This window comes from Anopheles maculipalpis, chromosome 2RL, assembly GCF_943734695.1.
Source record: "Anopheles maculipalpis chromosome 2RL, idAnoMacuDA_375_x, whole genome shotgun sequence".
Taxonomy (NCBI): Eukaryota; Metazoa; Arthropoda; class Insecta; order Diptera; family Culicidae; genus Anopheles; species Anopheles maculipalpis.
Genome location: NC_064871.1, coordinates 13,089,538 through 13,113,889, shown reverse-complemented (window position 1 = coordinate 13,113,889; position 24,352 = coordinate 13,089,538). Strand labels below are relative to the sequence as shown.

General features: G+C 44.4%; 3 protein-coding genes across 3 annotated transcripts in view; all 3 read left to right on the top strand.

The window, feature by feature from the left end:
• Positions 1–24,352, top strand: part of LOC126557756 (connectin-like) — a 378,559-nt gene that overhangs the window by 292,864 nt on the left and 61,343 nt on the right. The gene's annotated exons all lie outside the window — the stretch shown is intronic.
• Positions 1,373–1,902, top strand: LOC126559334 (uncharacterized). Its single transcript, XM_050215480.1, has one exon. The coding sequence runs from the start codon at positions 1,373–1,375 to the stop codon at positions 1,826–1,828; it is 456 nt and encodes a 151-aa protein (XP_050071437.1). The 3' UTR covers positions 1,829–1,902.
• LOC126556982 (uncharacterized) lies at positions 19,136–22,144 on the top strand. The gene is made up of 3 exons (XM_050212571.1): positions 19,136–19,280; positions 19,357–19,737; positions 19,810–22,144. Exons 1-3 carry the CDS (start codon positions 19,177–19,179, stop codon positions 22,142–22,144), a joined length of 2,820 nt encoding a protein of 939 aa, XP_050068528.1. The 5' UTR covers positions 19,136–19,176.

Genomic DNA, 24,352 nt, shown 5'->3' with positions numbered 1-24,352 from the left:
GGTTACTTTTTTTATAAACTTAAAAAAATTTGCGATATGCTAATGTACCCAGAATGATTATAGTTCTGGTAATTTTTGCAACGCATTTTGATGAAAGCTTGCATGCAACAGCTTTTCCTGCAAGCAATTCGACCGTTGAAATACGAATTTTGATATTTTGTTAGACTGCTATAAAAAACCAGGGACTAGAAATCTGTCAAACAGCGTTATGGCATTACGTTTATGAGTTTTTTTGAGATTGTATAAAGAATTGATTTTTTTTTATCGATAAAGGACGGTTTGACCTAATTGCAAAGACAGATAAGAAGGGAGATGGGAGAAGAAGGGATATAGGATAAGAAAGATAGAATAGATATAAATCCCTCTCAAATGCTAATGTGATTGCTCATTCTTGCTTTGGCTATGGTAATACAGATAGGAAAAAAATATCAGCGCGATTTGTAAAATGAAGTCTCACTGAATAAATGCAGATTATCGATGTATTTATTAAATTTGAAACTTTTTTGTTATTTTCTATTTGATAAAACAAAATATTTTGACTAAAGCTCGCTTAACACCATCCCATAGTGCGCGTTCGACGCATTTTGACAGCTTTCACAGTTCGCTCTCCCGTTAGCTTATATTGATGCGTGCGGACTGTTTTTACGTCAAACGCTAACCGGAGAGCGAACGCGAAGCACACGGTTTTCTCGCGAAGTAGCAAACAGAGCAAACAGTTTCCCCCGAACCCAAACACAGCACACAAGCCGACGAATCGTGCATTGTGTAGTAAAAACGTTCGAATAGAAATCCAAGTGACTAAAAATCGCAAGCAAATTTAAAAGCGTGAATAAAGTAACCGTAACTCCATACGGTAAAGTGAAAGTTTGGATGCGTTTTGCTCGTGTACCTGTACCACCTCGTGAAAAGGAAGTAAAAGAAAAAGAAACACTGTGTTAGTTTTCCCGTTAGGTGCGGTGGTCTCACTCTCACGCGTGTACCGTCGGATCCCTAAACGGAAACCGAACTTGTGCTTCATAACAAAAGAAAAAGGAAAAGAAATACGCCCGCTTGTAGTAAAATAATAACGCGGAGTAAGGAATATTGATTTTTGCGTCAGTGTGTGAAAAGCGTGGAAAAGCATAGCAGAAACCAAACAAAAAACAAAAAAAGGAAAAACAAGTCCTGTTTGAGTACGTGACTCCAAGCACACAGCGACTTTTCCACTTTGACAGAAACGTAGTTTTTCTCTGCGTGTGTGTGTTTGTGTGTGTGATTGTACATTTGTGAGTGCGCGTTTTGTGCGGAGGAAAACACAAACGGAAAACGGATTTATCTTGCACTTTGTGCATCGACAACTTTCACCTAAAAGTCAACACTAACACCCCGCACGATGGCTTTCATGATGCCGGTGATGAAGAACGAGTTCGATATCTACAAAGGCCGCCAGCGCCGGATATCGGAATGCTCGAACCAAAGCAACTGCCGGTCGCGCAAGGTGTCGGAAAGCTCCCGGTCGGACTGTCCCAGTCTGTCCACCTCGCCCGGCAATGAAGGGTTCATGTCGAGCTCGCCGGCCCACCGCAGCCACCCGATGTACATGTCCCATCTTGCCTCCCGGTCACAGTTTTCACGCAACTCGTCCCGCACCTCGCAAAGTTCGCTGATCGCTTCAAGCCCCTCGAAAGCAAGCTCGGGCAGCAGTCCGCCGAAGGGAGCAACGGGACCATCGGTACCGGCTGCAGCCGCCGCCGGAAGCCAGAACAGCTTGAACAAGTTTCACACCCGGCTGGTCGACAAGCTGCGAAAGTCGCTACGCAAAAGCAAGTCGACCGATGGACGGTCATGAGAGGTGGGAGGTGGGAGTGGTGGCGCCGACGAGGACGACGATCCCGATCCGGACGAAGACGACAACGAGGAGGAGGAGGAGGAAACGTGTGGTGAAGCCAACCACAGTCACCGCCATCGCAGCAGTCGGTTGCGGGAAGAGGTACGGGAAGCATGCTCGGATAGTGTCCTGCATGTTCACCAGCGGAAGCCGCCGTTACCACGAGCGACGACACGGGCAACGACGACGACCGCGGCGATGAAGGAGGGAAAGATCCGTTCCAGACGGGGCACCTACAGTGCGCCACGGTAACTTGCGCCGGGCGTAATCCAACCCAGGTTGCGGTTGGGTAAATTCAGATCCGGTTTTGCGGAGATGTTCGAATCGAATTCAGAGCACGAGAGATACACACACACATATATATGGGACACGAGCATGGCTTATTATTAGTAAAGTATCATTAAACTACTTATTATTATTAGTACTATGTAGAGACAAAAGGCAGCAGCAGCAGCATTAGAAGCGGGAGGGAAAACAAAACAAACAAACGGGTGCGCAGCATTGTATCAGCAACATATACACCACAACATATACTTGTTACATATTATGGCTAGCTAATATCAAGCATCTACTATATCATCCATTATCTGCTCACTTATTGTATGTCAAAGAAAAAGGGTGCCTCTACCGGCTTCTCGCAGTCGCTTTGGCTCTACAACACAATGTGTGGTAAAATTGGCAACAAATAATCAAAACTATGCTGATTTGTATACATTTTAAGTGTTACACGGAATATTGGGATAGAAGAAAAGTGTGGTTACGTTTTTTCGCTCACTCTTTTACTAGCTTTAAGGCAGAGACATAATATTTATCTACATGGTATCTACTCATTACCCGATTCAAACACTCTCTCTTTATCTGTTTTTGGTTCCTTTGCTTAAGTTTCTACCGATAATGCCGGTTTGGGTGATAACCAGTGTTCTTCCCTGTTTGTTTTCCCCCACCTAAAAAGAATAGTTTAATTTTTAAAGTACACCAAGCAATGGACATTACCAGATTAAAAGCAAAGCATGAGCACAGTGTAACATTCAACTCAACTCACATAGGAGAAATAGGAGTCCTTTTGCCGCTTCATACAGGAACTGTGATACACGTTTCGGTACACATCGATAAGCCTTTTTTTTGCGTTGGAGTTTGAGGAGCAAAAGAAGGCAAGAAAAAGGCCATTATCAATTGGGCATGCAAGGAAAAAAAAGGATAGTAAAAAAGTTGCCCGTATTTGTACCATTATTAGGAAAATTAACATTTTTTTTACTTAAAAACTAATGCAAGCTTAGTTGCAATTTTCCCCAAATTTATTAAGAGTTCTAATAGCAAAAAAACCGACCCCAAAACACACACACACAAACTGTGATTCATTGTGGTAAAAGCAATGTGTTAATATATCGAATTGTGAATGCTTTTTTTAACCGTAGTAGAAGAACGCTGCAACGATACACAACAGCATACAAACCATATATTTTTACGGCTAGTCGAGAATGGTTAGTGCGGAAAGATATTTCGGTTTTCTTGTGAGAAACATTGGACTTTTACTGGAAAAACGAAAGACACAGAAATTGTTTTACGGCGATTGCTTGTTTGTTGTTACCCCGGGCAAAGACGATTTGGGGAAAGACGAAACAATAATTCTAAAACACGTAGTGCAAGTGCGTAGTTGAAAAGGAGATATTTTCTACAGTAGAATCACACAGAACACCGAAAGCATATACGAAAGCAGTTTTTACGCCTAGCGGGACGTAATAGATATACACATTTAGCGGCCTCCTATCTCCTCAAGAACCATTTCAAGCAGAACGGGGAAAGTTTTTCCGTTTGTTGTCTGTCAGGCTGTAGTGATAAGCGTGATTTTCAGTCTCCCATTTCACTTTTGACCTTCAAAATCAAGTTTCGAAACAATCAATTCAATTCACCAACCTTTCCCTCCTTCCAATAATTTTAAGGTTTCGGTGTACTTATCCCCCCCCCTTTTTTCCGGTGGCATGCTTAGAAGAATATATGTTGGGATATATATGAGATATTACAAATATCTCTTAGAAACCGGCCAATGGTTTTTCCCCCTTTTCAAAGAAACCTCAAACAGTCGGAACAAAACGCATCATCAACATGCTGGACACACACACAGAAAAACACTTGTAACTTTGTGTAGCTTTTACATAAGGGAATTAGCCGTAAGTTACACGCTTTATTGTAACATCCTACTTTACTTTCGATCGTAAAAGACTGCTGCTGACTTTCTAACACACCTTTAATCCTCGTTGTAAGGTAGCTCGCTCTCATGATAGTTTGCTTTTGGTTGCTGTTTGTTAACACGCTCTTTAGCGTTTCCTATCGAAACGGCCAAGAAGACAACCGTATGCTTAAGGTTACATAGGTTCCAATAAGACAGTTTAGTTGAAAGTTGGTTTAGAGAGAGAGAGAGAGAGAGTCCCTGGATGACCAAGTTTGAATATTTATATCCGCAGTACGTATTGAGAAGACGAACCATGCAGCAGATACAGCAAATAGAAAAATTATAACCCTAAAAAAACATGTCACCGGGTAGTAGTAGTAGTAGTCTTGGAGCACAGGACCCGGGGTCCAGAGAAACAGGATATACAGAACCGGCCTTTTAAAAATTGGGAAAATAATCACAAACGAAAGACACATTCCACTGTTGCCAAATTCTAAGTCCCACGTGCGTGTGGGACCTAGTGGTGGCCAGGCAAAGTAATTTTTTTGGCATACCGTCACGGAGCAACAGAAGCGACATAAATATTTCTAAACATTTTACACTATCGTTCGATGATCCCCGCCCCCCTCGCAAATGTTGGCAGTTTGCACCTTTATCTATTGGCCTACCTACCCAAATGCCCCACACAAAAACCAATATAATAAACCAGGCCGTATCAGAACCAACCATAATCAATCGTATCGCGTACACTCTTACATTACGTAAGGCCATATTATATATGTATGTATACATATGTATATTACTAAAGTGGAAAATAAAACACGGAACTCGTCACAGTTGTTCCGCCATTTATAAACCAAAAACATCCTTTCCCCCGTATTGCAAATCGATTTTGAAAGAAAAGTTAAATGTTCGCACCTCTTGGCGGCCGTTTAAACGTTAAAATTCTTTGTCCCACTACGTCAATGGGTTAAATTTAGTAACGACGACTGCGACGGCCGGGCGGCCGGTTTGTTTGTGCAAAAGAAAAATGCAATTTCATACACGGTTGGTAAATGTGACTCGTAAAAGAGTGACTGGTGTTTCGGTCAGAAGACTTCACAGGCGACGACACGGTGCACGGGGAGTAAGACATTCCGATACCAGTGGCTTTTTTTTTTCGACGGACTCACCACGGAAAGACCAAACATGTGCAGGTCGTAAATCACAGTTTTGCAAATTGCTGCACAAGGAATTCGTGCACCGGCGGGCGTAAGGAGAAGCAGCGATGAGATTGGAAAGATCGGTCAGCCTCTCGCGGTGTAACGTTCGAATTCGAAACCTCAGCTCCTGCTCCTCTTGCTCGCCCACCGGGAAGTCCACCGGGTGGAGAAGGGCACCTATACAACGGGGGTTGAGTTTTTGTACGCTTATTTATAGAGCATGTTTTTCTGCCACGAACGGACGATTTGAAACCGCTTCGCTGGTCCTCTCTGCCGTCCTGTCCCAATCCTGTCGCGATATTCAACGTTTGTGAATTCATCGCTCTTGGTGCTGCTGCGGTGCTTGATGTTTGGGTAAAGTGGTAAATATTTTGCTCATTAAGTCTAAACTACATTGTAATAGCATTTTAATTAGATCGCTTACAGCTCGCTCGTGACATTCAAACGGGAAGGTAAACGAGAGCTGTCGTGTCCTAAATAGAAATGGAGACTTTTAGATTGAAATGTATTTTAAATATGTCAAGAGAATTTAATAAGCAGGGTTCTATTTTACGGACAATTTAAATTAATTTACCATTCACTGGACGGTTAGTTTGGTGTGTGTTTGTCTGTGGGTTGAAGCAAAAACAGCACTCCTTTCTAACACACTTTCCATTTCAGATGCAAATCATGTACTCTTCTCTGCAAAAGAATCCCCATGCTGACCTTCATTCGATATTCTACTGACATAAACTCTCAGAATTCCCCATTCGAACGAAATCCTTCGCGCCCCGATGGCGACAGTAGTATAACCGAAATGGCACAAGAAAGAAGCATTAGAACATGATTTCTTTGCCCAAATGGGCGAGCCCCCGCCTCAATCGGACATCGAAGTTACGAACGCTAACCGGTTTTACTTGCAGCCGGTTTCGAAGTTGAATGGCCGACAGTCGGCAAGAAATAAAGCTTGCCATTCCATAATGTAGGTTGCGGAATAGACAAACTGCTTACCAGTGGCCACGAGCTAGTGTCACACTGACAGATAAGCATTGGGGATAAATTATGGATGCAAATGCTGCTGTTGCTGCTGCTGCTTCTTATTAACAAACGCCTTCCGGGACGTCAGCTAACAACAAGCTATTTTATACGGACTTGTTTATGAAGAAACTTTCTATCGATGGTTCGGCTAAGCTACGGGCAGATGAATCTCGTTTGTTATTAGAATTGATTTAAGCTTTAACACTAAAGCAAGCGAATGCAACAGGTGGAAAATTATGCGCACGCCAGTGTGTTAACTTTGCGGCTGGAGTGGTTTGACGTGGTTGGGAGGAATAGTATAGCTTGGCAGGAGGAAATATTTATAGATGAGCGAGTTCATATTGCCACTGTTGTCAAGGTAAACCAATAGAAAAAGGAGATTTTTCACGCGACGACTCTGTGGCATAGCAAATGCCTTTGAAGTACAGACAAAATAGTACAGCATTGTCAGTTGATTTGGAGCAAATAAAGTCAAAATTAAATATCCCGACCTTTCTGGTCAGAATGTTAACGCTCTCAATGCATCTGAGCTTGATCCTCCACGACTCTATAAAATCTTGAAGGGTTGGGTCGCCCAGCGTCATTCTCATGACATGATCAGCTCACCACTGGCAACTGGCAAGCCTAATTTCCTTCTCGAGATCGAGATGTTCAAATAGTTCAGAACGACCGTAAGTAGAGTAGGCAGACACTTAGGAACTCCTCGACTGTCTTGTACAAAGGACTTTGTATAAGGATTATTCTATTCTAAAGATCTCTTGAAAGACTTTCATCAGATTCCGGTTAGGCCCAACAGTGTTTCAATCCGTTTCCCTTAATCATGAATCATGTCAATCATCTTCGAAGCGGACTGTTCTGAACCCTCATTTTGCCATCATTTATTCGTAGCTTTTACGTTTTTCCAAGCTGCGATTATAAATAAAAAATTTATTAAGATAGTTCCGTTCTTCTCAAATCTTTATTGGAGTATCATTATCATCCTATTCCATTCTACAAGAGGCCTCTGAAACGTTAAATCTACCACTGTGTGTAGCTCCTAATGTGTATGGAAAGACCACAAAAAATAGACGACAGATCCTGGCCGCCCAACGTTGATGTACGACCCTTCAAATGCAGTGGGAATCGGTCGTTGTAAAAGTTAGACCCAAGTGCAGAAGCATCCGACTCAAAGATGAAGATTGTGGTGGATAAGATGGATATTGGTATCCATAACTCACGCCTTCCATGTCTGAGGTGAGGCTGTCCAAAAGACAATCACTCAATGGAAGCAGTTGACGGTGCTTTTGTTAAAATGTCTTTGAGACATAGGACATAGGATTGATGAGCCTCAAAACTGACCTCAGCATTGCTTAGTAGAATTGTTTTTCGAAAAATCTTTATCGGAAAAACAGAGCGATAGAATATTTAGAATTGAGTGGTTTTCGAAATGTATTTCTCAAACTCAGATTAAGCCATACTGTTATCGGTTGTTGGGGCGGCCCGGTGGTATAGGCGACAGCGGCGCCGGCTTTCAAACGGCAGGACCGGGGCTCAAATCTCATTAGGACCGTCCTCCCGTAGTGAGGCCTAACTAACCAACTACGTGGTATCGGCAGTCTAGAATGCCATTTCGATGGCCGGCATGGCCTTAGAGGTCGTTACGTCAAGAAGAAGAAGAAGAAGAAGAAGAAGTTATCGATGGTTGTTTTTGTATTCTCACATGTTAATTGTTTGTTATTCCCTCAATAGTTGTTATTACTTTCTGGCTAATTTTCATTTCGTAAATGATCTCCCACCGTTAATGTGAAACTGTTTATCATGTTCCTTCTAATACTCTTCACATGTTACACCTGTTCAAAAGTCGCCCCAACGAAAAAAAGGACACACCTGCTTCTTCTACCATCGAATCAATCCGAAATGGGTCTATGTTTTTCAGCACGTGCAGCTGTTGTTGACAAAGTGTGGCCCGAAGTATCCGAGCTACCTTTCAAGAAGCAAGACGACATTTAAGCGTGCATCAAAATATATTTTTAAAGCATTTTACACACAATTGCATAATAATACTTGTTATAGCTGTCTGGTCAATGCACACTGTCACTCGTCGTTAACGGACCAATATTATCCGGACAGGCGAGTTGTTTTCTTTCGGCGTATAAATCCCTTATCGCGTACTAAAGCCGTACTAATTATAGCTGCGCTAACATGATTGACACTATAGTACACGCATTGGTTGATTGATAGATGTGCTAATACATCCACTAGACACGTTCGCTTGGGCCGGCCGGTGTCGTGGAGCTACACCCGACTCGTAACGTAAGCAAAGTGAAAAAAACGCTCCTTCCCGGTACCACGTGCCCGGTCACGACCATAATGACCAGAAATTAAACTGCCAACTAAAAGCGTGAATTTCCTCCCGGCGCCGGTTTGGATGAATCATTGCGGTTTGGAGTGGTATCGGGGGGGGCCAACATTTTATCTACCGGCCATAAGAGAGAGAGAGAGAGAGAGAGAGAGAGGGAGAGAGAGGGCGAGAAAAGCCGCACGCGAGTACTAGAACATGGAGTATTTTTAAAACGAGCTATAAAGAAGGGCCAGAAGGCCTAGAAGGGTATAAGTGCGGGACGGTAGTACACGGCACAAACAGCACATTTTGAACTTCGATGGAAAATTCCATACATTGCGGCTTTATGGCACACTGGGGGATGCAAAAATCGCTTCTTTGTGTGGAAGATTCCCGCAGAGTACTCTGAAACTCGGGGAATTGGTATTTTTCCATCACATTTTTAAACTCGCCCCATTACAATACATGCAACGAATTCTTATCACTTTTAAAATTCTATTTAAAGATTTATGAAGCTATCAGCGAGCGAACCGAGTGCGCTGCGCTATTTGGGACTGTTTGTGAATTCGATCCAAACATCCAAAAGTGTGTGGTTCTGTGGTTCACCTGGCCACGGTTATACGTAGGTTGGGATGATACGTGGTGAGCCCTTTACATTTTCTGTCGTGTTTTTGTTTTGTTTCTATCTCTCATTACAACCGCAAACGGCTTCAAGCAGAGCACACATAATAAGGCCCCCCGGTCGCCGAAGGCTAATGGCGCCACTGGTTGGGAAAGGGGCAAATGAAGGGGCCACCTTCTGCATGACACTTGCAACACGCATTGCAACGTCGCTATTTTTAGCAGTCCCCAAGACCTAAGAAAACCTACACCAACAATTCTAGGTCTGGCTGTCTGGCTGTGTGTGTGAGCGACATTCAAGACGATGTGCCGTTGGCGATGTAATGTGGGGCCTGGTAGCGGTCAAGACGTAGTCGCCACCATAACTGATCCGTCTGACCTCGAATGTGGATCATCTGGAGGCACATAGCAGACACACAGTTACAGAGCAGCAATCAAACATTTTGTTAGCACGTTACATCCGAGCGTACCGGAACCCCAAGCATTAGGGCGGATGTGTGTCAGTGGGTAAAAACGGTGGAAAGATGACCCTGGGGAGAGCATGACTTTCTGCGCAGTACTAACGTTAGCTCGGTGTGTGTCATCTGAACCTCTGGAATGAACTGATATACAAACCGTAATGATAATATGTCTACATATTGATTATGTTATGCTGAAGCGACAAGCCCTTGATTGTATGGTTTGGGGCCAGACATTTTTGAAGGTCGAAAGGGACACTGATGAGATAGATAAGAATGTAATTTGATTATACATTCATTAGGACTTTTGAGTGTTTACGCGAATGTTAGTGAAATTCCACTATATAATTTCAAAGTTCCATAGTTTTGTTGCGATTTTTCCCTAACTGAATGAAGGATGCCACTTATTCTTGGCTTAACGACGGCTTACAAGACATGTGTTGGCTGATAACATGTAGTCAGTCCAAGGGCTCCGTGTGGGATTTAAACTAGAAGCTTACTATACTTCACTATCCGTGCGATCTCCTCCTGATTCCTGTAACTCTAGTAAGCCATTAAATGGACGACATGGCCTAGTGAAACCTTAATCCAAGAAGAAGGCATCGTTGTCGAACGTTTGGAGAGAAAACATTAAACATTCAATTAGTATGTTGATGAACAAACATTAATTGCTGTACAGACCTAACTGTAAAGCGCTTATCAAGAGGAAAGATCAAACACTAGATGAGACTGCTTATCTCCGGCCAAATGTCAGACTGAGCAACAACATTAAGGCACAATTGCGTGTTGTATACCAAGGCGATTACTAACAAGCGAGTAGAATACCTATTCGGTATTGATTTAGAAGGGTCGCCTGGGTCCGTTTGTATCTAGAAATTGACATATAAAATTCCAAATATTTCACACATGATTTCTTCGTAGCTTAACGTCCTGTTACGTCTCGCTGGCCATCAAATAGCTTACTAGTCTTGCTAATAACCACGTAGTTCGATCCGGAACGAACTATCCGGAGCACGTGTCTATAGAAATCGAATCTGACATGCTCGATGAAGGTGCCAATCACTCCCCAAAAACCGCTCCAGTTTGCTTACAGGTGGTTCTGGCTCCATAATTGCTGCCATCCGGATTTCTGGATCACTTGTTTGCCATCCTGCCTGATTCAATATCCGAGTGTCAGTCAAATAAGTAAACAAGTAAACAGTTCCAGTACACTTTAAACATTGATCAACCGATGATTAAACATTGATCCATGATAACAGTTTCAATTTACAAGTTCCGTTCCGGAGTGTGCCCCGGCGTATCATCTGGCAGCACCGTTGTCAACAAATCCAAAACCCCAACAAGGCCAGCCAAAGCCTTCCGTTACGTGTGTATCTTCGATAACAGCAGATAATGTGAGGGAGCTAACGACAACAACAGAAAAAACAAACAAACTTACAAACGAAAGGAATGCCACACTTCCCAAAAAGGGGCATCCAGCTCTTTGACCTTCAGGCAGGCAGACCACAACGGAAATCGGTAATTGTTTACAGTTTATTTTAAAAAAAAACTTCATCCCTTTCCATGGAACATTTCCCTTACATCTTATCTTCTTTTGCCTTGCGTACTTGTTTACGATGTTTGGGTGATTTGGAAGGCCAGTGTGTACTCTCTCTCGCTCGTAATATGGCGTGAGTTGTAACGGAATAACTGCACCATCTGAAGCTGATGATGAATCAACACGCCGAAGGATTGATGCACTCGAACCGAAAGTTCTGGACCGAGTGATCGCGGCGGATTCTGAATGACGCAGCCACAGTCAGCACAGCAAATAGCCGAGGGCACGTCTTGAGCCGTTTTGCGTATCATTTCCCATTTTACATTCGTCCGGGGGAAGGGGTCAGCTCAATTGATCACAATTGATATCGTTTATGTTGATGCCATCTATTGCGTGAGATGGCGTTGCAGCCTGGAACGGCTTCCTCCCCCCACATAATCCATTACCAACATCGGGTCGGGTGTTGGCCGTTTGCGGAAGCACGACGTCATGCAAACGATCCTCCCGCTAATTGGTGTCCATTTGCTGTTCCCACAACGCACGCACGCGTTTCGGATTTTTTGCACAATCACAATTGGAACCGTTGGCGTTGGCCGATCGTTTCTCGTTCGCTCAATTAAATGGCGGGCAGATGATGCGTATGCGGGATCGATCGATCGATAAGAACAATTGGTGTGTCGCCACCAGTTTGATTGAAACTGGTTTGGGCGAAAGTAGTTTGCCATTGAGCTTGAAAATGGCCACGGCGGAGGGTTCCAGTTTGCGTGCAGTTCCGGTGGGCTTGAAGAAGGTTTATTGCGTTGCAATATTGACCGTATTGCGTAGTTTGGGAACCAAGTTTTTGATTAGACGACTATCGTGACTCTTGATTGGTCTATCGTACAAGGGAAAAGGTCGGTTTTGCAATGTGGTAGTACATATAAATCAAAACGCCTATCGCGTGACTGCTTATCAGAGACCGTAATCCGTAAAGTCGTATAAATCATAAGCCAAAAGTTCAAAGGATTTAATCTAAGCTTATATTGCAGCGGCTTATCACATATGTTCCGAGTACCTCATCGGGATAAGAGGAGTGAGAGAATAAAAACAGACGTATAAATCATGGTTCTGAAAAATCTGACCAATAACTCGCTCTCGTCTCCTATTTGCTGACAATCCTGACCTTCCCAGTATGAGGCTCATACTAGGGCTAGTCATCCCCAGGCTCCATCCACGGCTGCACCCGATCTCCGACAGGTTAGACTCCACTTGATCCAATCAACGAGCTCACTGTACTCCTCTACGCCTCCTAATCCCTACCTTTATTCGCGTAATTCTGCCTCGAAAACCCGAATCGATCCGGGGTTTGAGGTTGAGCCGAGAGGACAAGGAACGATCCAAAATTAGACAGGGATTGAATCCGAATTCATTTGGTTAGCGATCGCGAACCCAGATTCCGATCCGAATTCCGGAATCCGAAAAATTCCCATCCCTTGCTGAACGGAAACTCCCGCTACAACGTCATCTTTTGTGACATTGGAATCCATAGAGCAGTCCCAGTTTTTTTCTTCTCTTCTTTTCTTCATCCCGCTTATCATCGTAAACACCGACGATTGCATCATGATTGTGTATTGTTTGATGTGTTTTCTCTGGTGTGTCCCTAAGCGCATACTGTCAACCAAGATGACGAATGGGAGATGTTGATGCTTCCATTCTTTGTTTGCCCTAGTGGGCTTGAGAAGGTCCACTAGTGTTTGCAATTGCAAGGTAGAAGTAGGTGATGCAAGGTGCAAGCAAAAGCTACTCATCCTCATGATTCACCGGCACTCGTATAGTACCGGTGATAAGGATCCGTACCCTATGCCTCGGTGGACTTTTTTTGTCATTTTGATCGCCATAATGGATGCATTACAAACGACTGATTTTACATTGCAATTTTATAGCTTTGTTTTATGGGCCTGCCTGTCTGTTTTGTGCTAGATGTACTAATACACTTAGTCGCTGCCGCACAAAACGGCGCCATCCGGGAGGAAAGGGAGTACGCCATTCTATTCCGGTAAAATCCAGTACGGGTCAGGGTGCAATTAAGTGGACGCCGAGTGATACACACAAATCACACACACACGTCCCAATGCAAAACGTGTAAAGCAAAGCCTCAGATTACAGGGATTGGTGTAATGTTATGAAATATTTTGCCACTTCACCTCACTTCATTGCTTTTTGCGCCTTACCCATAGACTTCTAGAACTTGGCGGCCACCATATCACACGAGCAGCGTACATGTGTCCCACCGGCAAGCGGGTAAGCAAGCACGGGATGAACGAATCCGGTACTTGTTGCACGAGTGTTGCGGGACAAACGAACCGAACGGGTGCAGCGGCTATTCATTGCACGGGAACTGCGGTTAAAGTTGTGTTTCGTGGCTTCATTTTTTTCAAACCTTCCTCCCCACACCCCAGCTAGTGGGTAAGATCAAATGACCATGGTGTGGTAGGGGGAAAGAAACTGAGGGTTTCGTTTTTCTTCTTTTTTTCTTTAACCCGTACTGAACCGGTTCGATAGACATACTGTTTACTAAGCACTTACTAGCACCAGGAATATTGTGCACCGTTGTAAAATGCGCGCTTGGAACAACGCACCGATAAGAGGGTGCGTTCCCTTTCCCTCCGGGGGTGGGGACGGGGTGCTAGAGTTTGTGTTTTATCGTTCCTGTTAGCGACACGTACAGGCGGTTTTTCAACGATGGTGGTTATGGAAAATTTCCACTATTAACGGTTGACTGGATCATTTTCTAAAAAAAGAAGAATATTCTCTTTAAACTAAGTATTACAAACAGGCATTCGGTTGTCATATTGAGTAGATCAGCAATATACTCAAAAGTGACATTTATAGAGTTCATAAAAAGGCCCATAAAGTCGCAATAAGGGAACAATCGAGTGCCATTGCCATTACGACTTGCGTCAGAGTTTATTCGCTTTGCTTCCATCTTGTTCAGCTATCCGCAACTATAGACCTACGGCTAGCCTAGTGCAACAGTCATCCGAAGGGGTAGATCGATGACTTGGTCGGTACCACAAATGGTGCACTACTGACGTTGTTGCACAAACCAGAACCGGTTCTAGCTAGTTACGTGTAATGCCCCTTAAGCCATAATGCAAATGACGAGGGAGGGATTCGATAAATTTCTTCTCCTTCACTGGAAAATAAGGAATTCTGGAGTTAAGAATGGAATTCCCCAGAGTAGAGACCTCTTCCGTGGGTGTTTTGTCGGAACCGGTCCTAGCCGATAGTCAAACAGAACTACTTCGAACCGGTTCTAGGCGAACGATGACTCCGGTTTGAATGTAGCTTAAGTAATCTGCCAGATGATGCTTTGTAAGCCTGCCCTTAACAATCTACACAATCCGTCGGCATTATTATTTGCTCGAAAAAGTTGAAGCTACTAAAGGAAAGGCATTGTGCAATCGTGCCTCGCTCTCTCTCTCTCTCTCGCTTTTGACTGGAGCTTGCAAACACGACTAGGGCAAATAAAGTGCAGTGTCAACACATTTCCGTACAAACGTGCGCTAGCGAAGCGGTGCTCGTTGCGCAATTGAAGTGTTGCTGGTCACTTTGCACATTTTTTGCAGCCGGCGTTAAAAAACCACCCTTCCTATTGCGTCACGCATTACGCTCTACACGGACTGTGCTGAAATGAAGATCCCTTCCAAATGAATGTTTCAGGAAGTGTATGGTGTGTCGATCGATCTGCAATAAAATGTTTGGTCCTTCTCCCGGCGACAAAGATCACGTCAAAGAACCTGGAATGAGGGTGAATAAAATCGGGAAAGTAAAATCCCTTCGCTGAGGAATGCGGAATTCCCACCATCCCCAGACATGCCTCCTCGCGATCATTTACCTTGAAAGGAAAGGTTTCATCTCGTGCTCGCATAAACTTCCGCCATTTCATAAATATTTACACCGCTGGCCGCAGCAGGAGACATTTTAATTGCCCACACACACACACATGTATAGAGGACACAGCCGGCGGCTTCACGTGGACCGGCTGAGCTTTTGTTTTGTCCCCTTGTCTTTGATCGGGGTAGCCGCGAGTAGTAGCCGCCACCGCCGGGTTGTCGTCCTTGGCTCGTGAGAATTTTTTCATCCACACACACACCACACATGCGGACACGATGATGGTAAGTGTATCGAAGCGGCGGGCTTAAATCGACTGGCGCCGGCACGATCGCGAGTCAGTGACGAATGACAATGGTTTCAGGCCGTTATAGTACACAGCAGGACTTGGAAGGAAGTGGGAAGACTGCGGGAAGGGTGAGACTCGATGGCAGTCAAGCACATGGTTGGGGTGTGTGCTGCAAATCACCACACGACAACCGTAATTGTGAATCGTCGATCAGATGCATGATCGTACACTTTTTCGCTGGTAACAGTACTGGACCTTGAGTTGTACGAAAAGTTGGTTGCTTTCGAGGGATTTTAGTTAGGAGAAACGTTCAACATTCATTGATAATGAGGGTATTCTGAGGGACGAATACAAAAATATTTGAGAAACCGCCAGAAATATAAAAGAAAGCGTCAATAATCTCCTGTATTGATTTACCTTTAAGTACCATCGAATGGCTTATTATACTGACTGATACCACGTAGTTGGATCGCTTCACTAAGAGGGAACGGTCCGGATGGGATGTGATCCCCGTTCCTTCAGTGTGAGGGCCTCCCCTTTTACACTTACTTACTGCAATAAGCCTTTATTCTTTGCAGAACCCATTTCTACACACCGACTTTCTGGCACACCCATATGCTCATGCACACCCCACCCTCAAGAGGGGTCAGTACGCGTTGCGTTCACTAGCCTCCGGACGTAGACGTAGATCTCGTGCTGACGCCAATCAACTGCTCCGAGCTGATCAATCCGAGAGATTTGCGCAAATGCGGAACAATTACGCACAAATCGTATCGAAATTACCGGTACACACTGTGGCCGACTTACTAATACAATGCGTCTTATTTTTCGCAACGTCGATTACGTGGGTGTGGTGACCACGGTTACGAGACCAAATCATCCGAAAATGCCAATTGTTTCGCATTTGTTTAGCCTAGCCTAGCCAGCTTGTTGTTAAACATGGCTAAAAATAACCGCATCAAACTTGTCTTGGTTGGTTCGTTAGTACTACTACTACTACTGGTACTACTTGTCAACCATCAATTACACTGGTTGACGTCGGTGTTCGGCCGGTGATGAAAGGTACGGTTGCAGTACGACCGGCGGGTGGTTCCGGTCCTTTTGGTTTGTTTTGCACAGCTCTCGTGCGACATTTCCCACCCCCTGTATGTGTGTGTGTGTGTTTATGTTGTGCATCAAGGCGGCCAAGACGTGCCATATGTAAAAATACGCGGACACAGTGGCGACAGGGTCCTCAATTTTATAGCATCTTCTGTTTTCAGCCCTGTAGAATGGCACAGGATGGTACAGGAACCAGGAGGACGATGGTGGTGATGGTTGAATCGTTCGATGGGTTTGTTGACTTCACGAGCACAGTGGCCACGGGCCGGTTAGGGACCGCGCCGAGAGCACGATTGACGTCGCTGCACCAAGAATGTCTATCGCTGTCGTGATCTTCGGACGGACGGAACGGTTTTCTGTCTTCTGTGTATGTGCTGTAGAATAATTTACATCGTAAAACAAATTCTCGTTTTAGCTCGACAGCTTCGCAAGATCATTGCAACGAGACAATGCTAACCGTGTACAACTTGTTACACCGGGATGCCATAAAGCACCGCAAGGACACATCCCTATATTGCTGTCGTAGATCATTCTCTGGAGATTAGTTTTTATTTCCTTCGCAATACACGATCCATCTGCATTCCTTCTACTAACTAGAAGCAACCCGACACAAGGATAGTGCATGAAATGATCGTTTTCTGCTACTGCCTTCCTTATTTAGGTCAATGGAAATGCATCTGGATGCGATCGCAGTGTTCCGCTAGATTATTTTTCCAATGTCAGGGTTTGTTTGTGTGCCCCGTTGTCCCCACATCCTCTAAGAAGCCGGAACAGCGTAAATAACGGAGCTCTTGTCAGCTCTGTCTGGCGTCTGGTGCTGTGAGATAGAGCGACAGTGAACCAAACGCATTCTACAGCCAGGGGAAAAGCGATACACGGTTAGGGGGAAGTGAATATGTCTCACCTCATGTGATATAACACGGCCACACGAGCGGTGTAGTATCGTGCCAGGCACGCACGAGCTCGGCTACCGTACCGTTTTTGCTGCAAAACACAGGAAAGATCATCTGGTGGGATGAGTATATTTGTAGCGTTACGGTGGTTGTAGGTTGACATTGGAGCAGGCCCCGAAAAAAAAAAACAAAACTCCCAGGCAAGAGTAAAACTGCTTTGTTTACGACGAATTACCGTATTCCCACGCTGTGGCCACATACAGTCCCAGTTGGGCTAATGTGTTTAAAAATATATCCTACTGCGATTTCACGCACCGTTCATCCGAATGCATGCGATCTTGTTTGGTAGCTTGATCTAAAATATCGTCGTCGTCGTTGCTGCTGATCGTTGGAATCACGTTTTCGCGGTTGGGTTTGAGTTTGAGTGCGGTGCAGCGGGGAGGAGCAGGTCGACCACTTACCCGATATACCGTTAATATAACCAGATAAAGTCGGATTTTACCAGCTATCGGAAGGGATTGGTTAAAGGTTTACTTTATTTTGTTGGGTGATGCGCGCTCCCAACTGCTGAGGATTGCGCCGTTCGTCCTCATATTCTGCCGCACTTGACTAAGCAGTTGTGAATGTATTTTTCCACCCCACGCAAAACAGTGTTTGTGTAGGTCGGGTGGGAAGGTATTAGTCACCTGCTCGGTATAAGTTTCCCTGCAGCAATTTTCTTGTATTTTAATGCGAACATTTAAGATACTTTTAAATAAGCCCGTCGCGTGAAAAACTCTCTCCTTTCAACGAATGTACGTCGATCGTCGGGTATGTATGTATTGAAACAAAAGCAGACGAAAATACGGAAAAATATATATTTCTTTCACACAGCTACCAGATACTGTGCTGTTGTGCGTCAATGCATACGGCAATGGACTGTTGGACAATTCAATCATATCCAAATATGGTCTGAGACATCATGATAACGAAATTGGAACTTGTACGCTGTTTTATAGCTCTTTAGAAGCGCGCTTTTTTATTCATAGTCGTACAGGCTGAAGATCCTTCTGCAATTCTTTTGGTTTTATGTGAGATTGTTTAACTTAAGAGAACTTTATAGCTTTAAAAAAAAGAGTTACAGGAATAAATTCATGAAAGATCCTATCGAAGTGCTATGGAATTTATCATCTTCTTCTTTTTGTCTTAACGAAATTCTAAGGTCGCGCTGGTCATCGAATGGCTTACTAGACTGCAGATACTCACTACGGAAGAACGCTCCGGATAAGTGGTGCCCAGCCGTTGATCGGTGGCCATATTTACGCTTATAAATAAATTACCTGTCCATGCTCTAGATCTAATTGGAAATCGTGTCAGGTCAAATTCTCAATTCCACACATTAATTTCTTTACATTTGTAAAATGATATTTTTTGTTAGTAAGTGCGTTTAACGTATAATTTGAATTAACAATCAATAACGAGTTTGCGCAACACGTATGTCGACTTGGTTGCACATTTTTATAGACACCTTGCAATCCAATCGTCCGGCTGACAATTCAAACGTCACAATCAAATTTTCATGTGACGTTTGACCGAGCTAGCTTGCATTTCAAAGCAGATTGCACTTGAAAAACGTGTGGAAAACTCTCTCTATTCTTTCTATTTCCTCAAACACATTGCGGTGCTGTGCCCTTACAGAACAAGCTAAAATGAAGTAGAGCAAAAGTAAAGCCTGCTACAAGAAAAGCGAGCTGCACGACGGAATTGCTTCGTGTATGCCGCGTGGTTAAGTTTACGCCAAAAAAGGGAAAGCAAAGAAAACGCGGGCCACCCCACGGACGGAAAGAAAATGGGCGCGAACTTGCTGGAGCTGGTTGGTACGATCGTGGTGCCGGTGGTTGTGATCTGCTTCGTTTGTATCGTTACGTTCGTGAATCTGTACTTAAACATTAGGTATGTACGGGAACCTCAAGCGGCGGAAGTTGGTTGCTTTGTTTACATTTGGTGTAATTTCTTGCTGTGACTGTAGGAGACGCTTCCCGGCGAAAGTTAATTGCTGGTTTTGTAATCATGACACGCGCGTACCCTATGACCAGTCCAATGCGTTCGTTTGTCCGGCGTGCAAGCAGTACAATGGGTTTACTGCCGATGGAGACTACAATCGGGAAATACCGGAACAGTATCAGCAGCGGTTAAACAACTATTACTACCATCATCCATCGAACGTTACGGATGACGATAAGTGGGACAGTTCTACGATACGATCGTCAGGTAGCAATGGGCGTGTGGCAATCACCAGCAACGGGCTGTGTTTCGGGTGCAATCGCAATCAGGAGTTGAAAATACATCAGTTAGCATCGTTTGTGCCGGAAGATGAGGATAATTACGAGATGGAAGTAGAGGAGTATCGGTAAGGAGTGTAAGTGTAGCTAGTTCCCCTAACGCACTAAACAAACCTTCTTTTCTTTTACCTGCCACACAGCAAACAGCTCGAACAAGCGTACAAACTGTGCGGAAGATGCGAACGCGTGCTGAAGCGCACGCTGAACGATGTGAAACGGAACATACTCGGCTCGAAGCTGGCACAGATCGGCAGTAAAAGTATGGACGTACTCGATATGCACATACGGGCGTCCAGCAAGCAGCAAGCTCATCTGAAGCGAATGCGTTGGGCAAAGGTGTGCATCTGGGCCATTACCGCGCTGCTGCTAGTGAAGCTACAGCAAGACTTTGTCGATTCACAGTGGACCACAGCCGATCTGATGTTGCTGTGTCCAGCACCGTTACTTTCCGGCATCACTATAGTACTATCGTACGCCCTTGCCATGCGCGAGCTGTTTTACCAACAGTTTGATAAGCTACTTTCCGAACCGAGCGTGCAGCAAACGACGGATCGTATTGAAGCGATTGGGTATGAACTATTTCTCCAGTACGTTCCGGCATCGGTAGTACAGACATCCGCCCAATACTATGAAACCATATCGGCCCAAGTGCCAAACGAAAGCAACTCTTCATTACTACTGAATGTAGCCATTGTAGCGCTGGCCGCATTGCTTGCTTCCCTCGGCAACCAACGGACCATTATTAAGCAATCGCTCATCGTGACACTTTGTCTGGTGGATTGTGGGCTAAAGTACGCTCAAGTACAGGATGCATCGTTAGCAGCGCTGATGCTTACCTCCGGAGCACTCGTCCTATCGCTCAGCAGCATCGGACAGCGGCTTATTAAAAGCGACGTACCGGCTGGTAATCTTAATTCTAGCTTTCACAAAATCTACTCCCAGCAATGCAAGGAAAGCGACTATTCGGATGTGGACGTTGGTAACGAGGACGAGCCGGTACGGACGAAATCGATTCGAACGGAACAATCTGCGTTCGGAGGCAGCAACAAAAGTCCACCCGTTTGCCGTCGTCCTGTGACACGTGATCAGTGTTGCGATGTGAGCGGAAAATCACTCGATACGACAAAATCGGGCAGTCCTTCTACCTTTTCACTATCGCCAACGAATCCATTTCTGATGGGCGATGATTCCCCGCCGATGGGATTTAACAAAATTAGTGGCTCTTTGTTTAACGTCGCTGCTAGTAGTATTAATGATCGGTCCAGCGATGGAATCATCGAAAAAAGATCATTATTTAATGGCAAACAATACATCACACCGAACGCTTCGGCCCAATCACTACTAAAAACCCCTTCCTTCTCGGTGGACAACTTTCAAACAGTAACGCACGGATTGGCAAACCACCGACGGCAGAACCCACGTCGATCTGGACCAGCCGCTGCAACGGGTTCCGGCAGTCAGCGTCATTTGAACCAATTTTGCTACTCAATGAGCACAATCAATCAGGAGACGGAAGATGACGGCCGGTCATTTCGTGAGGAAGACGACTTAGTTCCACCACTAATCGAGGATGATATCGATCGGCTCTCGATCAGTGGACGCGTTTCGTTAAACGCATCCTCCGGCAGTATGCTCCGTGGTTCTCGCATGTCACTTGCCGGTAGCGGGAGCGTAAATCCATTTGCGAAAAAATCCCACCCAGAACCGGAGTACGATGAGCTGGTGGGAATACGTCCCGCCCGCATCTTCCGAGCACCGGAACCATCGTCCAAAGGCTTCGCAAAAGACATACTGTGGACGGGTGGCGGTCAGCTAACGCACATGTCCCGCACTTCCTCACAAAGCTCCGGCTTCGAATCGCAAACCGGAACCACACGCCGTAACACACCGACAGAGGTGGACATTATCGGTGGAGAAGGTTCGCAACACATGCACGCTTCGATGGTACGAAGCGAACAACCCTCACCGGTCCCATCGTCCGCCTCAGTGTTCGAGTGGAACAGAGCCGCCACCAGTACCTCGCAACGGCGCTCACTATTTAGCGAGCAAAACCTTTTCAACAGTGCCCTGCAACAGCAACAAGCGATTCCCCTGGACAGCGGTAAAACTGCAAAATCGCCCACCTTTACGACGGAAGGATCGGGCTTGTTTTTCCCCAAGCTGGGCCGCACCTCGACCACCAACAGCAATGGTGGATCCATTTTCTCAACCAACGGGTCAACTCTTACAACAGCACGACACATTTTCCCACCCCAACAGTCACAGACACCGTCGTACTATCATCATCAATTTAACAGCCATATTCCTGCCGTAGGGAGCAACACTGCCAGCAAAGCACCGTCAACGGCATCACTAGCCGGGACTAGCTTCTATACCTCAGCAAACAACAAACCTACTGCCAGCGGCCGAACCAGTCTGCTGAACGTTAGCAAATTTACAAACGAACTTAGCAACGGAACACTGCCCACTGCCTAAATCACAGGATAGACAGAAAAGTTAATCGATAAGTAGATAGGTCAAAACGTATCGGCGTTGGCTGCACCACACAGCTCTCAGCAACACCGACGGAGTGATTGTAAAGTTTATACGTTTCGCTTTTGTTTTTTTTTTTTGTATTGCAATTTTACATGGAAAATAATAATACTCACACTGATTGTGAAAATACTGTGTTTTTTTTTTAGTTCATTCTTCTGTCCAGTCGAGTACTCGAGTATCGATAATCATATATCAAACCAAAAACTGATCCAAAACTGTTGAGCTTATCAATAACTTAAGGCTTATGCTTTCGATTCTTCATGTTAGAGAGATTGCTTGCTACAAAGCACGACATGCATCCATTGTAGTGATGAGCAAAATGCAGTTTTTGTCGGATTTGATTCCGGAGAGCTCCAAAATTTCCGTGGTCAACTCCTGCTAGTAGGATGAATCGGAAAAACTTCTAAAAAACGGATCAATTCCACGAATCGCTATCAGTATCAGTTTGTTAGGTTGCTCCAACATCGTTATAACAGAGATGTTCCCCAAAAATTCAAAAATATTGCAATTGGGGCCTTCTCTCCTACTTTAGTTTAGATCATTCAGTTAGCTTAACAGTTGAACTTATTATAAAACCGATTTTCGGATGGTTCTTGCATTATTCTACTTCAGAAGCGAAAAGGTCAGCGGTCACCTCCTCGTACCAACACAAACAAAACTAGCACAGCAATACGTCCGAAAGTCCTCCTATGTATCTTTATGTTTTTTTTAACTAACCCACAGAACCACTGTCATTACATTGTTTGATAATTGCCTAATTTTTATTTTTCCTTTCGCACAATGTCATATAATAATAATGATACCTGGATAAATGTTGTGTTGTGTCCATTTGTTGTTGCCTATTTGGAATAAGTGTTTTCTTGTTGCTGTATGTATGCAAAAAGTGTTTTTTTAAGTGTGTCTGTGTGTTTCTTTTGTATTGCGTTGTTTCTCCTAACCTACAATTATTACAGAAAAGAGTCTTTCGTGAGTGTGCAGCAGGAGGCGAAGGAGGGTGGATTTTGCTAGGGAAGGGATGCGGGTTGGAGTTTCAATTGGATCAAAATTTCATTTAAAGTTCAATAATACAGAAGGAAACAGTCTGCCAGTGCTTATTCGTGTTTTTTTAGTTCAGATTCTTGCGCGCCCTTCCCTATACCTTGCTATAAAACTAACATTTAAATCTACTTCCCATAGTGTGCAGGAATGGGGGAGTGGAAGGAAAAAAGAAATAATAATACAGATGCTGGTTGTACCACCGAGTAAATGAAACGGAGTGATGATGAACTAACTAAGGGATCCTAAGCGGTGAGTTCACGCACACAAGAGTTTTCCATGCTTTTGTGTATATGCTATACATTAGCATAAAACCACAGGATAAACATGAACATATGAACGCAAGTGTGTGTGTGTGTGTGTGTGTGTGTGTGTGTGTGTGTGTGTGTGTGTGTGTGTGTGTGTGTGTGTGTGTGTGTGTGTGTGTGTGCTTGTGAGGTGTCCTATTAACCTACCGTAAACTTAAACTCCGACTCTCGATTGCAAATGTTTACGATCACGAGTATTTCCATTAACGCCATCGTTAGCTAGCAGTGAATTTTTGTTTCTCTTCTTTGTTTTTTTTTTTTTGGAAAGCATGCGTAATTCTATCTTCTTTACCTGTTCACCCACCGTTCCCTTTTCCCGCTCTCCACTGCCCTCAGTTCTAATATATTCTTCATTCAATTCAAAACAGCGCTCGCCGCTTTATGTGATGTGAGGCTTAATAGTATAATTATTTATCAAGCGAGCGCTGCAAGGGTATAACATGGAATTTACATTTACTTAAAGCATTCGTGCGTGTTGAGAGTAACAGAAAGCATCTAGAGAAAACAATAGAAGAAAAAAAACGCAAACAAAACAGACCAACAACAACAGGGGAATGACGATCAGTCCTTTAGAGAAATACTAAGAGAGTTTTTAGTATCGAAAGTCGAAAGATAGGAAGGTGAAGTTGAACAAAAGTAGACATATCTATAGAACTATATCAGGCAAAAAGAAACCAAGCACACGCGCATCGACGGACGCAGGGTTTGCACTAAAGAAGGAAGGCACCACAATACCCATTACCAAGGCGAATAATCATTTCAAACTTCTCGCATTTCTGCTCCTCTGTGTCATATGGGGACAGCC

Bases quoted from the DNA above. Each gene is read 5' to 3' on its own strand.
- LOC126556982 (XM_050212571.1), top strand. From the start codon at position 19,177: ATGGGCGCGAACTTGCTGGAGCTGGTTGGTACGATCGTGGTGCCGGTG. The intron at 19,281-19,356 runs GTATGTACGGGA...CTGTGACTGTAG, and splicing joins AATCTGTACTTAAACATTAG to GAGACGCTTCCCGGCGAAAG. The intron at 19,738-19,809 runs GTAAGGAGTGTA...CCTGCCACACAG, and splicing joins ATGGAAGTAGAGGAGTATCG to CAAACAGCTCGAACAAGCGT.
- LOC126559334 (XM_050215480.1), top strand. From the start codon at position 1,373: ATGGCTTTCATGATGCCGGTGATGAAGAACGAGTTCGATATCTACAAA.